We start from the raw sequence: 16,355 nt of genomic DNA on the forward strand, positions 1-16,355 counted from the left end.
ACCTTAAACTTTCCCGACCGTCTCCCCCCCCCCCCACCTTCACAGTCACCTACACCTTAGGAAAGGCAGAGGGAATCCGACCTCATTTAAATAGACAGAAAAAATGTTACCATCCAGAAACAAGCAAATAAAGTACATTCTTAAATTGATTTGTACAATGACTGGAAAGAAGACACTGAATGCTGACTGCCATCTCTCACTGTGTTCAGTTCACACACTCAGATCTTTCTGCAGTTCCTTTCTGGGGCGAGTAGAACAGTTGAGGAGATTTCCTACTTGAGATGTGTCAAATGTCAACACAGACTTCCACTTGGGGTGTATGCCTTGAGAGAGAAGGAAGGCCACTAGACACATAATAGACACAAAATGCATACCTAATTCAAAGGTGGTCCCATGGGCTGTCATACTCCATGTGCTGGACCTTCGGCCTTTGGTGACCATCACAGAAAATTCGTAGAGTGTATTTGGTTTTAAACCAGTCACCAAGTAACTCAAAGTTGTGGCATTTGCATTCTGTAAAACAAGGAATTGGAAACGTTAGAACTAATCAAACACGTCAAGAATTAGTGTTTCTCAACCAGAGTGACGGTTCCAATACCTTGTACTTGGTGTTAGCCGGGATGTTGGTTTTCCAGCGGACTGTGTAGTAGCGGGAGTCTGTGATCTTCTGGTGTTTGGGCAGGGAGTTGTCCGCCCAGGTAATCCGGATGGTGTCGTGACTCAGAATGGAAGCCTGGACCCCCACGGGAGGCATCATGGGGGTGGGATCTGGCACTGGAGTGTATGGGGCATTAATAACAAATAAATCAACTTCAGAAGTGTCTGGGTGAAAAGTAATTCAAGACGGGAAGTGGCATTTTAACATAAACAGAAATAAAAGGGAAATGCAGGGTAATGTAATGAAATGAAAGGTGAGAAATGGAGAGAAAGAAAGAATCCAGAGTTAATAGGTGACCACCATTCAACATTTATATTTATGTTATTTCAGGAGGGGAAAAAACGGGAACATATTTAGAAAAACAGTATTTAACTATTTCTACTGTGTTCTGCTGATAAGACTGAAAATAATAATTCAGTGATTAACACATTCATATTGGATTTTCTTTAAATTACACGAAAAAAATCTAGATGAAAACTTTTTTTTTGGGGGGGGTCACACCCAGCATTGCACAGGGGTTACTCCTGGCTCATGCACTCAGGAATTACTCCTGGCGGGGGACCATATGGGATGCTGGGAATCAAACCTGGGTCAGCGGCATGCAAGGCAAACTCCCTACCCGCTGTGCTATCTCTCCAGCCCTAGATGAAAACTCTTTAAAACCATGAATCTAACTTCTGAACAAGCAATTCATGGTTTGTTTTGACATTTCTGTGCCGGTGGCTGAATTTCTAAGCTCTGGGTTATAAATATGCACGTTGGTAGACGTAAAGGTCCTAGTGGTCAGAATCCTCAATCTTAGCCAGTGGTGACTAAGACTGTCTTGATTTGGGGGTATCTGAAGCCCCAGAGTCAGGGTCAGATCTGCCAGTGTTCTGGAAGCAGTCACAGCAAAATGGCTCACATCTAAATAGAGCAAAAGAAACTCAGGGACTTTTCCTTCCTTAAGGATAGAATGTGGTTATGCTGAGAGAACATCTGTGCTGCTCTCATCAGAGGGCCAGAGATGAACCACTCATTAATTCCAGAGCCATAAGGGAAATTGCTCTGGCTACCCTGGGACCAATGGGAATGAATCATCTTCATAAGCTTTTTTTTTGGGGGGGGCACACGTGGCAGTGCTCAGGGGTTATTCCTGGCTCTGCACTCAGGAATCACTCCTGGCAGGCTTAGGGACCATATGGAATGCTGAGGATAGAACCTGGGTTGGCCACAGGCAAGGCAAGCACAGGTCTACCCGCTGTACTATCCCTCCAGTCCTTCATAAGCTTCAGAAATCATATTACTTATATGACAGAAGGGAAGTCTGTACGCTGCCCTCTGCTAAATGCAACAGCCACATTCTCCAAAACAGATGCCAGTATAAGGACAAGGACTGTCAGAACCGTGATTCTGGGGCAGTGCCACAGGAGCCAATGCCAACCTGGGCTAGCAGCACGCAAGGCAGGTGTCTTGCCTGCTGTGCGAACTCTCCATCCCCAAATTAACTTTGAAGGAGTTTGGACCACTCCGTGTGGTGCTTGGGGGCTACTTCCACCTCTGCTTGTGGATCACTCCTAGCAGTGTACATAAAGAAGATCATGTGGTGCTGGGGATTGAACTGGGGTCGCTGCAGCAAGAAAAACCCCTTAACCCCCGTACCAACTCTCTGGCCTCTGAAAAATTACTTTTAAGTCTCTCAAAACGATGGCTTCTAGACCCCAAAACATTAAAACACCAGAAACACATCTTACATATCTACAAACAATTGCTTATGAGACAGGAAAATTGGTATTTTCTTATAAAGCAAAACACGGAGATCTGACAACTCAGTGGGCCGAGCCTGGCCTTCAACTGCTTTGATCTCCAGAACCACAGGGTCCCCTGAGCTTTGCTGGGGGAGCACAGACGCAGGAGTAGTCCCTGAGTACTATCAGATGTGACACAGAAGCAAAACAAAACAAAAAAAACCCAAACAAACAGGAATCAACCAAGTACTCAACATTCTAAGCCTACTTTCCCGGCGAAGCCTGCACCATAAAAAGGGCACTGACTCCCCCGTCTGCTGAGATCCGAGTGGGGCAGACTCTGTGGCACATTCCACCCCAGCTGCTGAAAATACGCCGAGGCCCGCGATCTGCTGCCTTACCTGTGTGGGGTCTGGTCACGGCACTCTCGTACAAGGGAACACCTTCGCCCACATTGTTGAATGCCTTCAGGGTGATCACGTAGTGAGAATTGGGGTCTGCAGGAAAGAGATGATGGCAACACTCAGAAGAAACCTTTGCTATAAAATTTCAAAGCTCAAGTGCTCCTGAGCATGGTGGTTAATACAGAGAAAGACAGGGGACAGAGACTTCAGGAATTTTACGTAGGTTATCTGTGAGGTGAGGAGAGGTGGAGATGGCCGGATGATGCCCAGGAGAGGAAAAACTGTCCGAGATTAGCTGCCTGTGGTTAGTCCCAGGCATGAGGCAGAACCTTAAGCTGTCTACGGTTCAGGTGGTGACTTAGAGATCAGAATATGTACAAAGAATCTTTGTGTGCTAAAGGTCCAGCAAAGGTGGAGGCTGGAATTCAACAATTCCTCTTCCACCCACGTGACGAGAGACTGGTGATGTCCAGGCAGGGACAGAGAGACAAACTGCTGAGAGGCCCTTAACTCTTCAAATCCAGGATCTCCCAAACCTCACCTGGCTGTCACGTGGATTCTTTCAGGATTCAAGAAAACAAGTACAAGAAATCACGGAGCTTAAAAATCACCATCTGGGAGCCCGTATAATAACTGTTACTGAAGATGCTAAAACTAGTGAGTGAAACTGATGAGAAGTAAGAATTTGCCAAAAATGTAAGGTATCTCCTCGTGAAGTACAAATTACGAAGGGAAAATACTTCTATAGTGGAAATACGTGGCAGTTGCCAATTTAACTTATTTATTCAATAATAATCTCTCATCTGTCTCCGGATATGATGTATTACGAAGAACACAGAACATCTACACTGCTCTTACCAAGAATGTACAGGCTGAATGCAATGCGGAAATGACTGAATTAAGTCACAACGAGGGACGTGCTATGGGGCATGAAGGGTCTATGCCTTCAAAAATGCCAGTCAGGATTACCAGTGAGAAACCAAGAAACTGTTCCATACAAAAGAAAACCATCAGGGCCTAGTAATTAAATGCAACAGTAATTAAATCCTGGACCGGAAACTGCGGGGTTTTGTCATTACAGGGAATATAAATGAGACAATTTATTAATAGGGATAAAGGCTGTAGTGTCTCAATGCTGCTGATTTTAAGGATGATACTTAGGTTAGAGAATGTAGTTGTTTTTAGGAAATGAACATTAAAGTATTAATAGACAAAAGAGAAGCTTATCTACAAATTACTCCAAATGGTTCAGAGAGAAAATAAGTACATATAAAAAGACAAAGAACTATAAAGCATCTGTGGAAGAATGTTAACTTCTGGGGAATATGGGTGAAGGAACCTCTTTGTACTACTTCTGTCTAGACAGAATTAAATGATCACTCAACAAAACAATTGAGAGAAAATCACAGGCACCGCGACTTCTTGGCACACATACCCAGATTTTCGATGGTGTAGTAGCGCTGCTTATAATCCACCCTGATGGTCTGGGCATGGGGGCTGCCAATGCCGTACCCGATGGCGTAGCCTCTGACCACGATGTTCTGGTTCTCGGGTGGAGTCCAGCTCACCACGATGCTAGTGACAAGGGGGCGGACGTGCAGAGAACTGGGCACTTCGGGAACACGGGTTTCTGGGAAGGAAGACAGAGAAGCAGGGTGAGATCCAGACTTCTTCCAAAACTCCAGCCTGAGTGCCGAGGAGCCAGGATCTCAAGCCTGAGAACACTTGGGGAATGGTGCCCTGCCTCCTGATGACCATCTGGGGCTCTGTTTTCCAATATGCCCCCAGGTCTGAAGAATATCTGGATGTATGGTGAAATGTGGCGTACTGTTCTATGTAAAGGTAAAGGTAAAAAAGGTAAAGGCCCTCCTGTTGTTCGTCGATTTGCTCGAGCGGGCCCAGTAACGTCTCCATTGGAGACTTTGTTGTTACTGTGTCTGGCATATCGAATACTCTCGGTAGCTTGCCGGGCTCTCCGAGAGGAGCGGAGGAATCGAACTTGGGTCGGCCATGTTGGCTGCGTGTAAGGCGAACGCCCTACCCGCTGTGCTATCACTCCAGCACTGTTCTATGTATTCTGAAAAAACAAATGAGGCCCAGGAGCCATAACCTCAGCGGCGCACATTCATTTGGAAGGGAATATGTTGAGGACTTCTGGGAAATGGACAAAGAGACATCAAGGGCCATTCCTCTCGGTGCCACAGCCTGCTTGCCGATTCTGCCAGGTGAAGAGAGAGAGGCAGAGCACCAACTGCGGACCTGCTCTTTACAAGTGCTCAGGCATCACAGGGCAGGAATGGCATCCACGACTTATTCCCCACGTGATGTGGTAAGGGACAATATCTGGTATTTTTAAAGGACAAATTGACTTAAATGATGGGAGACAGTATCTTTTGTAACAAAGGCATCCGTTGTTACTTAATTTAAAAGTCAGTACACCAAGCATAAGGACCCACAGTTTAAAATTTTATTTTTATTTTGTTTTTTGGAGCCGCACCGGATGATGCTCTGGGGTTCCTCCTGGCTGCATGCTCAGGAATTACTCCTTGTGGTGCCTGGAGGACCATACGGAATGTTGAGCATCGAACCCAAGTTGGTTGCATGCAAAGCAGGGGCCCTACCTGCTGTACTGTGTTGCTCTAGCCATAGCCCCCACAGTTTTGCCTCTGAAGTGCTGTCCCTTAAAAAGGTACACACACATAACCACCTGGAGTCAACGAATAAACAAGGAGAGCTAAAGGGCTCACGCTAAAAAAAAAAAGGAACCATTACTCTAAAAACAAATTCAGGATTTATGTGGTGTGGCCAAACCTTGGATTTTATCATCTAGCTACCTAGCCTTGGGTTAAAAAAAAAAAAGACAGACATAAAGGTCTTGTACATCTTCATTAGTTCTGGTTCTGTGTAAAAGAACAGATCCCTAAAAGCCACGAACACAAGAAACATTCAAGGACAGTGGTCTGCAGCCAGCTGTCCAGAGATCCCTGCCGGATTTCGTTGCAGAAAGGCCGAGAATCACTAGAATTCACCATCTTGGTTATAGCTGCTGGTCCCGGGCTGGAGAGCAGGATGCTGATGCACTGAAGCGTGATGGGGCCGAGGACGCTGTTCTGGGGCATTTACTGCCTGGCAGGAGTCCCCGAAATACAGCCATTAAAGTTTACAAATGTAAACAATACGCCCCTCCCCGTAGGTGGCATCCCAGCGAGCTTCACTTCACTTGGTTCTAGTCAATACCTTGCCGGTGCTGTCCTGCTGACTCCTGTTCTTACCATCTAAGTCACTTTCAAACGTCTCAGCAGACAGCCAGTCAGTTGCTGGGCCCGTGCCATTGACGGTGAGAGCAGCCACTCGGAAATTATACTCAGTTCCCCGATCAAGACCTGAGATCCAAAATTTAGAAAAATATAAAGAGAAAGAGAGAGAGGCTGAAGCAAGAGCTTTGGAGAAACAAAAATTACCAACTTTTCACTAAATAAATGCTTTATCCACCAACTTGGTACATATTTTACCATCCTGATAGAGTTCATTTAAAGTTAATACAAAACAGGCAATAAGCAAATTCAGCAAAGAAGAGTTCCAGACTGAAATTTACATACTCATCACTGTCCACTATCTTCCTGTTGTTCATTGATTTGCTCGAGCGGGCACAAGTAATGTCTCCATTGTGAGACTTGTTACTATTTTTGACATATCGAATATGTTACAAATTTGCTGTGCGGGAGGGATACTCTAGGTAGCTTGCCGGGATCTCCGAGAGGGATGGAGGAATCGAACCCGGGTCGGCTGTATGCAAGGCAAATGCCCTACCCGCTGTGCTATCGCTCCAGCCACATACTCTTAGAGAAAAACAAATGTGTTAAGTTACCAGAAGACTAACAATATTTTTGGGGGGCTTGAGGTGGGTGGGGATTACACCCAGTGGTGCTCAGGGCTTACTCCTGCCTCTGTGCTTGGGGTTTACTCCTGGGGTTGATGGAACCCTATAGGGTGTCGAGGATCTATGCAAGGCTGGTCACACACATGCAAGGTAAGTGCCCTGCCTGCAGAATTATGGTTCTAACCCTCTAGGGTATTTTTCTTTTTTCCTTTTTAGCTTTTAAGCATCTTAGAGATCACGGAATGTGATCACTTTGGGGGCAGCAAAGGCCAAAAGAGAGTTATAATAAAGGAAGTAAGACAGGGTCTTAGAAAACACCGAAATCCAAAGAAGAATGCAAAGATTCAATTCTATCAGGTTATCTGTTGTTTGAGCTACCCCATAAACATAGTAAAAAGATTTTATATAGAAAATGTGGCTAAGTATATTTAGCAACTTAGCTGCTTAGTCTGTAAGTATATAAAATAAATCTTCTATTATGCAGCCCTCCATATTTCACTACCTAAGTGACTTATCAAGGTGCAGAAGGTAACAAAAACCCACATATGTTAACAGTTACAATGCAGCCAGTTATCATTTACTGTGTCAAAATGCTCAGGTCAACACTGACTGTCCTAACCAGTTACAGGGAATCTCTCCTGAGGTGTTCAGGGGCCACTCCTGGCAGTACTGGGGGTCACTTCCAGCATTCCCGGGGGACCATAAGATGCCAGGGACTGAACCTGAGGATCCTACATGCAGAGCATGAGCTCCAGTTCAGACTACCCAGCCTCTCCCGGCAGACTGTGATAGACACCCCTGCAGACATTCCCAGAGCTCTTAAATACCACCTACGGAACAGGTCTTCTAAGAGCTGTGGACATTGACTCTACCTCCCTCTAACAAATACTGGAATCTCCAACCCACAACACAGAACAGAAACTCTGGGAGAGCCTGAGAGAGAACATGCATGACCTGGTCAGGAGACAGGCTGAACCTGGGTTTGGCTAATGGTCCTTCACAGGGCATGAGAGGAGTGACGGGTCGCTCTCTCTGATTCATCATGGATGGATTTGGGCGGTGGTCTGTGTGTGTGTGGGGGGAGGGGAGGTCATGCTAAGCAAAATATGCCAGCAGAGAGAGGCTGACCTCCTCACAGGCTGTACAGAAACCAAGCACGTGTGTCACAATGTCATAGGGAAACAGACTTGTGGATTCTGACACGGAAGTGAGCGTACACGTGAAGCAGGAGAGAGACAGTGGGAGGGAGGAGACCAGGGACAGGCTTACTGTAAAGAAGAAAATTAGGAGAATTAGGGGCACACGAGCAACAGGTTGAAAATAAAACCTAGTCACACCACTCAGAGAAGACAGTGCCTGCCAGAGTTCGATCCCTCGCGTCCTCCCAGTCAGAGTCCCTCTGCTCTCGGTCACTCTTGCCAGGTCCGAGCCTGGCATGTGTCCAGGTCATGCCATGTGGGGGGCAGCTTACCTTCGACCAGCTGGGACAGCTGGCTCCCGGCCACCACGGTCTCGGTGACGTCGCTCTTTCGAGACGCCTTTCGGTAGCGGATCTTGTAGCCAGTGACCTGCCCGTTCTGTGTGGCCGGAGGAGGTGGCTGCCAGTGTATGACAACGCTCTGAGGAGATGAGACAGCGGGGAGAGAGATGGCAGAGAAGTCCTGAATGCTGTGTCTAGCTCTGATTTTGCCACAGAAGAAGGTCAGACTGAATTTCACCAAGAAGTTTAATAAACATGCAGAACCTTTTTTTCTTTTTCTTTCTTTCTTTTTTTTTTTTTGGTTTAGTGAGGTAAATGGTTTTATTTACCTCATGGGTATAATTTATCTTATATTTAGACAGAAATTGTTTAATATCAGTTGTCCCAAAGTGGAGGTGGTAAAGAACTTTTACACTGAGTAACAAGTTACTTCCTAATCCATGTGCCTCTGACCTTCTAGTTTTCTTCTGGAAACTTCTGAAATATGAGAGGGGAAAGAGAGATAAGAAAGAGTCTCATAAAGTGAAGGAGTGACGTACTCCGCGTGAAATCTGGGTGTGTGGGCAATCTGGAAGGGAGTGCCCAGAGCTGCTTTTTTAATGACAGAAACACCCCATAACCCAACAGGGACATTATGTCTGAGGGTGGTAAACTCCGGGCTCTCAAGCTCATCAGTCTCATGCCGGATTCACAACCCCTGTGAAAGTCTCAGAGAAGTTTTCAGAAGAAAACTATAAGGTCAGAGGCACATGGATTAGGAAGCAAATTGTTACTGAGCGTAAAAATTCTTTGGGACAATTGATTCTAAACAATTTCTCTTTAAAATCCTTCAATGGGAGATCAAGAATTAACCGCTGATTGTTGCAGAGCACTCCCGCTCTCCATTTTTTTTTTTTTTGCTTTTCTTGGGTTTGGGGCCTCACCCCGGATGTGCTCAGGGGTTACTCTTAGTTCTGCACTCAGGGAACACTCCTGGAGGTGCTCAGGGGACTCTATGGGGTCCTGGGGATGGAACCATGGTTGGTTTTGTGCAAGGCAAGTGCCCTACCCACTGTACTATCACTCTGGCCCTCTGCTGCTGTTTTTAGTAAGGAAAGGAGTTTCACAATATTTTTCGAAAGGACTGAGTGCTTTAATTGTCCAGTGCCCAGGAAGGCCTCCAGATCTCTGAGAGGCAGAAGTGGCCTAAGTGTTTGCAAATGTGACTGGGAGGGACACAGCATTTGCAGCTAATCCTATAGGCATCTCCAACCCAAGGCAGACACATCGCAAAGGAGCAAAAGAATTATACAACATTTCCTTCCTGCTGTCACCACGCTTCAGGGCTAATAAGATCTAGAATGGCATTATATATATATAGTCATTGCAATACATTTGCAGGAAAGGCAAGAAAGAAATTTTGGCATCAGAGAAACAGTAAATGGAATAAAGAAGACGATTTGTTATGTCAACTTTAGTGCATATCATTTGCCATCTCATTTCTCTGAGGATTATGAGTTAAGTTATAATTTATAATCTATTAGCATAGGATTGTCTCATTCTCCTGTCCCTGAATTGGGAAAGACGAGTAAGGAGAGGCTGCTAAAATCTCAGGGCTGGGATGAATGGAGATGTTACTGGCACCTGCTCGAGTAAATTGATGAACAACGGGATGACAGTGATACAGTGATACAGCATAGGATTATTAATACTGGTGGAGAGACACTGGTGGAGGAAGTGGATGCTCTCTGGATGGCTGTGGGGCTGGAATGATGTATGCACGAAAAGTGTAATCATGTTAGAACACTGTGCAGGTCCTATTGCCTGTCCCAGACAGTGGACAGACCTTAGGCAGTGAGACAGACCTTAGAGAGTGGGACAGACTCAGTGGGACAGACCTTAGAGTGGGACAGACCTTAGACAGTGGGATAGACCTTAGACAGTGGGACAGACTCAGACAGTGGGACAGATTTGCCTCAATCAAAGCAGTAAATAAAAAAAGTTCTAACTTATAAAAGCAAATGTATTATTACAATGATGTCATTCTTTCTATGTTTCCCCACAAAACTGTCTTAATAAACCTTTCTAAGAATATACCAATAAAAATGAGGAAGAGCAGCATAAAGATTTACCTTTGAATTTCTTACTTCTAAAGATAGATTCTGAGGAGCAGCACTGGGAACTAGATAGGCAGAAAGAAAAAAAAACACATTTTTTCAATCATCCACTCATCGGGTGCTTGGCTAGATCTTTTACACACATGCACATATTAAATAACAAGTTTTCTGCAACCAATTTTCAATCATATGGCAAGTAACCAAACAAGGCTAATGTCATTACGAGTCCCAAATGCGATGCAGATAAACCACAGCTTGGCGCTCTTTCAGGGTTCCCAAGACGGTTTAGAAGGAAGTCCCTGAGCAGAGCAAAGAGACTTTTAAGTGACATCAAATTCAGTAAAGAGCCCAACTGGCTTCCCAAAGCAACTCTAAAATTAAAGAACACTCATTTAGAGGTGAGAAGTTGGGGACCATTTGTCCAACAAATGTCTGCACTGAATTACTGAACTATTTAACTATGGAGGATGCAGTCCTCTTACCAGATCACGGTGTAGCCGGCTTTGTAGTGACTATAAGCAAGCAAGCAACGAAGTATTTGGAGTGTCTGATTAGACTTCTCTCTGCTCACAAAATGTTTTTCCCCCCCTTCTCTCCATAGGTACCTTTCTCATTCCCCTTATCTCTCTCTCTCCTCTCTGCCTGACATTTGGTGACCAGATGTGTAACGGCACGCCCCCTGTGACCCCACTCTGGTGGACAGTGGGAGCCTGATGGCATGCTCACTGCTGTGTCAGATGATAGTGAAGTACACCAGCCCCCAACTCAGAGGCTCCAAAGCAGAGGCTGGAGGCATGGTTAAGGCACGTGTGCACTGGAGAAGTGCAGGGTGGTCCTGATCATCTCCCTGCGCTACGAACGCATCCAGAAAGGTGCTGCTGCTTCCTTTCCCGTTTTCTTCTTTGCCATCATCCACCCTTGATCACCATCACTGAGATGGACAGTCCTCTCCTGCACAGCAAGACCAGCCCACATCCTTCAACAATGCCACAAGACTTTGTGGTTCTCACAGGATTTCATGTAGGAGAGAACCATGGCTCTGGTTCAGGGCACACCCCTGTGAAATGTGCTGGCGTTGGAGCCGAGACACAGTGTTCTCCTGACCCCAAACTGCTTGTGGCGGGTCCTGGATGGCACAGGTCGCTTAGTGCAGGGACAGTTGGCCCAGGCAGAAGCTTAACTGTCCCCTCAACGGTTCTCAAAAGTCTTGAGCAACTGGCTTCTGTTGTTTCTAACAAAAAAAAAATTAGAGGCTTGTTTTTATTTCCCCTAATGTTTTTTTTTTAACTCTGAAAAAGTCAGTTGCACAGAAAAGAGTGCTAGGAATGGTACGATGAACACTATCTACTCTGGATTTACCAAAAAGCAATGCTCTATGACATCTCTCTTTGAGACGCTTTGCTAGTTAGCTACTTTATTCCTCACACTATAGATATACACCTATCTCTAAGTAAGTGTAGGGAGTGCATTTAGCTCCTGAGTCATTGGAGAGAGCCCTGAATACAGCAGTCCAAACCCTCCTGAGAACAAGGACATTCTTCAATAGAACTTTCATCCAAGACCATGTTCTGAAATCCTAACAATTACCTATGTTATCTAATAGCTATCTAATATTGCCTAATACTGTCCCTAACATTAACTGCACCAACAGTGTCACCGATCCTTCATTTCACCCCCTGACCTAGGATGCAATACCATGTTTTATTTTATGTGTCTAGATTCTTCTTAATTTAGATTCCAAAATTATCTGCCATCACATTTTCCCTTTGAGATTAGTATTTTTCATAAATGCAGGGACTAGAGAGATAGTACAGGGGCTAAGCAATTGCCTGGCCTGAGGCTGACACACGTTTTGACCATGCGATCAGATTTGATCCCTGGCACTTCAAGGTTCCTGAGCAATGTAGCGAGTGGTGCCCCAAGCGACCAGCTGAGACTAGCCCCCGAAGAGCTCCAGGTGAGGGCCTAACAGAGGGAATGGTAATAATAAAGTCTTTCGCAAAATTCCCTTCCATATGGATCTATCATACAATCAGACACAAATTAAATGTGTTTTCGTACATGCGATCAGTTTGCTCCTTTATTGGCAATAACCCTCACTACTTGCTTGAAGGAACAAAACTACATCTTCTACTGTGTGCCTGTTCACAGAGAGGGGGACGCCCTGCAACCATACACAAACATCAACAGTTTTTAGAAGACGTTTTTCCCACATACTGGATTTTAGGAAACAACATACACATTTATCAAGTACAGAAGCACTCTGTGATTTTCTGCTGTAGACGAAAAACAACTGTTGTTTCTGGGCCACACCCCGGGTGCTTAGGGGATACTTCTGGCTTGGCCTGGGGGTCTGGGCTGCTTGGGGAGCCTTGTAGTGCTGACCTGAACCCAGGATTCCTGTATGCAAAGAGTGTGCTCAGCCTGCTGGTATCCCTCCACTCCTGAAAATATCTGTAAAAAACGCTTCTCATGATCTTTCCAATCCCATCAACAAGTTAGTTTGAAAACTATGACTTTTAAGCATTGAGTGCATAACTTACTTGGCTTCAAACTCCAATAATTGATGAGAAACAAGAAAATCACCCAAACATGAGGAATCAGAAACTTCTTTGGCATGCATGTATGACTGCTGAGTCGAGCAAACACTGAAATGACCTGAGCCAGGGCAAGGAACGGTGCTGACTTATACACATGCCCCAACAAAAACAGAAACAGAAAAACTATTCAGGACCGGGCATAGCTGACGCTGGATGTTTACAGTGACCCAGTGAAGTTGGCATGGGCTATAGTGTCCAAATACGGAAACAGGCTCAGACATAGTGAGAGGCCTGGGAGAAGCAAGATTTCCACGGAGTCATTGTGCACCCACAGGCTTCATCTCGCTGCAGGGCCGCCAGAGGCTCTGAGCACGGAGACTTGCCCCTGGTGCAGAGAGGCTTACCGTCGGAGAATGTTCGGACAGCCACGTCTTGTGTGGAGACGCCGGGACCATGCTTGTTGTAAGCCACCACTCGGAAACTGTACTCCGTGTATTTTTTCAATCCGTTAATGGTGTGGGCATGACTAGAAACATCAATATCCTTGAACAAAATAAAAAACAAGTTATATGGGCACATCTAAGTCAAAATAAATAAAGTAACTAAACCAATAAAGTAATTAAACAAATTCTGGAACGCAATGTAGATTTGTATCCCCCTTTTACAGAATGTTATTATCCAGTCAAACTTGATTAATCACAAGCAATTACTCAGAAATAATGTTTGGTGTTCAGAGATCCCGGCTAGTCAAAACTACATATTGAATATGGCACCAAAAGAAATGGGATCTGTCAACTTTTCACTTCCCATATTTATTTTTCCTTATTTTTTTTTTAAGACAAGCAATGACTGGGTTTTAGAAATACGTATCAACTTTCCCATTTCCATCAGTGGGTTGGAAAACAAGGCTTCATCTTATTATACCTGCTCTTTGTCCGTCCCTTTCTCCATGTAGTACAGCTTGTAATGCTGAATTTCCCCATTGCCAGAGAGCGGAGTTTCCCACGTCACAGTGATAGAGGTAGGCGAAGTTGCGTATGCTCGGATGTTAGGTGCCGGGCCAGGAAGCTGGACTGTGGAGAGAAGTTCAAGACAGCAGGAGACAAGTGAAATTCTCTGAACACCTCCAACAACTGCACTCAAAAAGGATGCTGTACTTGCCATGCTCAAAAACACCAAATACTAAGCAGGCAAAGGATTTCTCTTGAGGTGGTTTGGGGATAGCCTATAATTAAACTCATTTTCCTTTTTATGGCTCCAATTAAGGTAAAAAGGTAAAGGCCCTCCCGTTGATCGTCGGTTTGCTCGAGCAGGCCCAGTAACGTCTCCATTGGAGATTTTGTTGTTACTGTGTCTGGCATATCGAACACGTCACGGGGAGCTTGCCAGGCTTTGCCGTGTGGGCAAGATACTCTCGGTAGCTCGCCGGGCTCTCCGAGAGGGGCGGAGGAATCGAACTCGGGTTGGCCATGTTGGCCGCGTGTAAGGCGAACGCCCTACCCGCTGTGCTATCGCTCCAGCCATGGCTCCAATTAAAACCCCAAATTGTGAAGCATTTCAAATTTAGTCAAATGGGGGGGAGGGAAAGAAGACTGTAAAATTCTCCCTGTGGTGTGTAAAGTCCTGATTTTAGGGCGCGTGGGATGAAGCAGCACATTAAAGCAATTTTCACCAAAAGAACTTTGCTCGGTGATTCAATTTAAAAAAATTTAAAAAAGAAAAAAAAAAAGAAAAAAAGTTTTCCTTTGCCAGGCATGAGGGTGCAGGGAGAGTCCTTGCTCCAGCACAATCCTGGTCTACTAGGGAAGTCGGATATGAACACTTACAAAGTCCTAAGTGCCGAGAGGGTCTGGAGGAGTCATGATGAAATCTGAGAGTGGGTACCCACTTCACCTCTGGAAGAGGGTGGGTGGAAAAGAAGGCTTGATCGGCAAAGCTTCTGGCAGGGGAGGCAAGAAGAATGGGCAGGGGGCTGGGGAGATGGGACAGCCCCTAGGGCTGGGCACATTCTATGGCTGAGCCCCCAGACCTAACTGCACTGCCAGGCCCCGAGACTGGAACATTTCGGGTCACATGGGAGCTGGGTACAGCCAGCTGCCCTTCGGAGCCCTGACAATCACATCGCTGGGGAGACTCCCCGCCAAAAAAGAAAGAAAAAGAAAAAAAAGAAAGAAAAAGAATAGCTGCCAAGGGGGAAGAGTGTCCGAGTCACCAGGGAGGCTGAATGAGAAAAAAAGTGACACGAGTCAGGTGACAGAGAACAGGTGTGGGGGAGAGAATGCTGAAAGGATGAGAGGAATGACAAGAACCAGACAATCAGGGGCCTCGGATGCCCTGCCACATGGTTTGGGTTCTCTCCGGCAGATTCTTCGGCTGCGACTGAAAAGTGAGGAGCAGGAAGCATGGCGTGGGTCAGACCCGTGTTTAGGAAGGACGCGACTGTGCGCACGGAATAACACGAAGGGAACAAGATTACGTAAAATAGACTTTTCAAAGTACCATGCTACGGATTTCCACCCAGTGTCCAGTGTTTTAAGTGCATTTTATGACATCCAGATAACTTTGCATAAACTAAACGACATGGAAACTTAAAAGCACAGATGTGGTTAAGAGGCCAAGAATCACTTCCAGGTGAAGGGAAAGTTAGCGGTGGTGGGGTCAGGAGTCTGAGCACCCACCCCGAGCGCTAAAATGCTGTCTGAGGATGACCACAACCGCCCACCTAGGCTATGTATGGCCCAAGACTGGACAGATGGTTGGTTCTGGGCCAATTCACTGCTTGTTGGGTTCCATGGCACACGTGCTTTCTCTTTTATTTTGGGTCTCTGGGCTACACTCGGCAGTGCCCAGGGGTTACTCCTGGCTCTGCACTCAGGAATCACACCTGGTGGTGCTCAGGGGACCATATGGGATGTTGGAGATCGAACCTGGGTTGGCCGCATGCGAGGCACGTGCCCTCCCCATAGTGTTACTGCTCTGGCCCACATGCTCCTTTCCTCTCCAGAGGTCTCAGTCCCATTTAAACACACATCCTCGGGAGTTGCCTGTACCTGCACGTGGGTAGACCTGGTGTATTTGAAAAATAGGTCCCTGGGGTTAGTATTTCTTGAGCGACATCCATTAGCCTGGAGGAGAGGGGGAGGACCTGGCAAACAGACGGGCTTTCTGCAGTGGCGGCCCCGCCACCTCCTGTTAGTTGTGCCAGCAGAGAGACCTGAATATGGTCCTTTTCACAGTTGTTTTCTTTATTTAGCCATGAATCATGTCATTCACTGACTGTAAGAGCATATTCTGTGCAGCCTGACAGGTGGGATTTGTCACACTTCTGCTGCCATGGAAAACTTTCTTCTAACTTATAAAGGGGAAGAAAAGCAAAACAGTCCCCAGATTTCCTTAAAACCACTTTTAGTACATTCACTGGATAAATGCAGGCAAATATGATCCTGAAAAAGGTGTTAATAAATTCTTTCATTTCAGCTGCATGGTGGCATAATAAATGGGAAAAGTTTGACGCTGTCTTGTGAAGTCAAATATGCAACATACTTTCCAAGGGCCCAATACTTCGACCCC

General features: G+C 45.8%; 1 protein-coding gene across 5 annotated transcripts in view; it reads right to left on the bottom strand.

The window, feature by feature from the left end:
• Positions 1–16,355, bottom strand: part of NEO1 (neogenin 1) — a 172,691-nt gene that overhangs the window by 22,459 nt on the left and 133,877 nt on the right. For 4 of the 5 annotated variants that reach the window (XM_056128702.1, XM_056128703.1, XM_056128700.1 and 1 more), the window contains exons 10-18: positions 13,710–13,858; positions 13,190–13,328; positions 10,261–10,310; positions 8,141–8,288; positions 6,062–6,172; positions 4,225–4,419; positions 2,787–2,882; positions 599–822; positions 375–513 (exon numbers count right to left, since the gene is read on the bottom strand). In XM_056128702.1, the coding sequence (XP_055984677.1) occupies positions 375–513; positions 599–822; positions 2,787–2,882; positions 4,225–4,419; positions 6,062–6,172; positions 8,141–8,288; positions 10,261–10,310; positions 13,190–13,328; positions 13,710–13,858 (1,251 nt within the window). The remainder of the gene's footprint in view (positions 1–374; positions 514–598; positions 823–2,786; positions 2,883–4,224; positions 4,420–6,061; positions 6,173–8,140; positions 8,289–10,260; positions 10,311–13,189; positions 13,329–13,709; positions 13,859–16,355) is intronic. The other variant, XM_056128701.1, reaches the window with a different exon arrangement.

The sequence above is a fragment of the Sorex fumeus genome, unplaced genomic scaffold, assembly GCF_029834395.1.
Source record: "Sorex fumeus unplaced genomic scaffold, SorFum_2.1 ptg000067l, whole genome shotgun sequence".
Lineage (NCBI taxonomy): Eukaryota > Metazoa > Chordata > Mammalia > Eulipotyphla > Soricidae > Sorex > Sorex fumeus.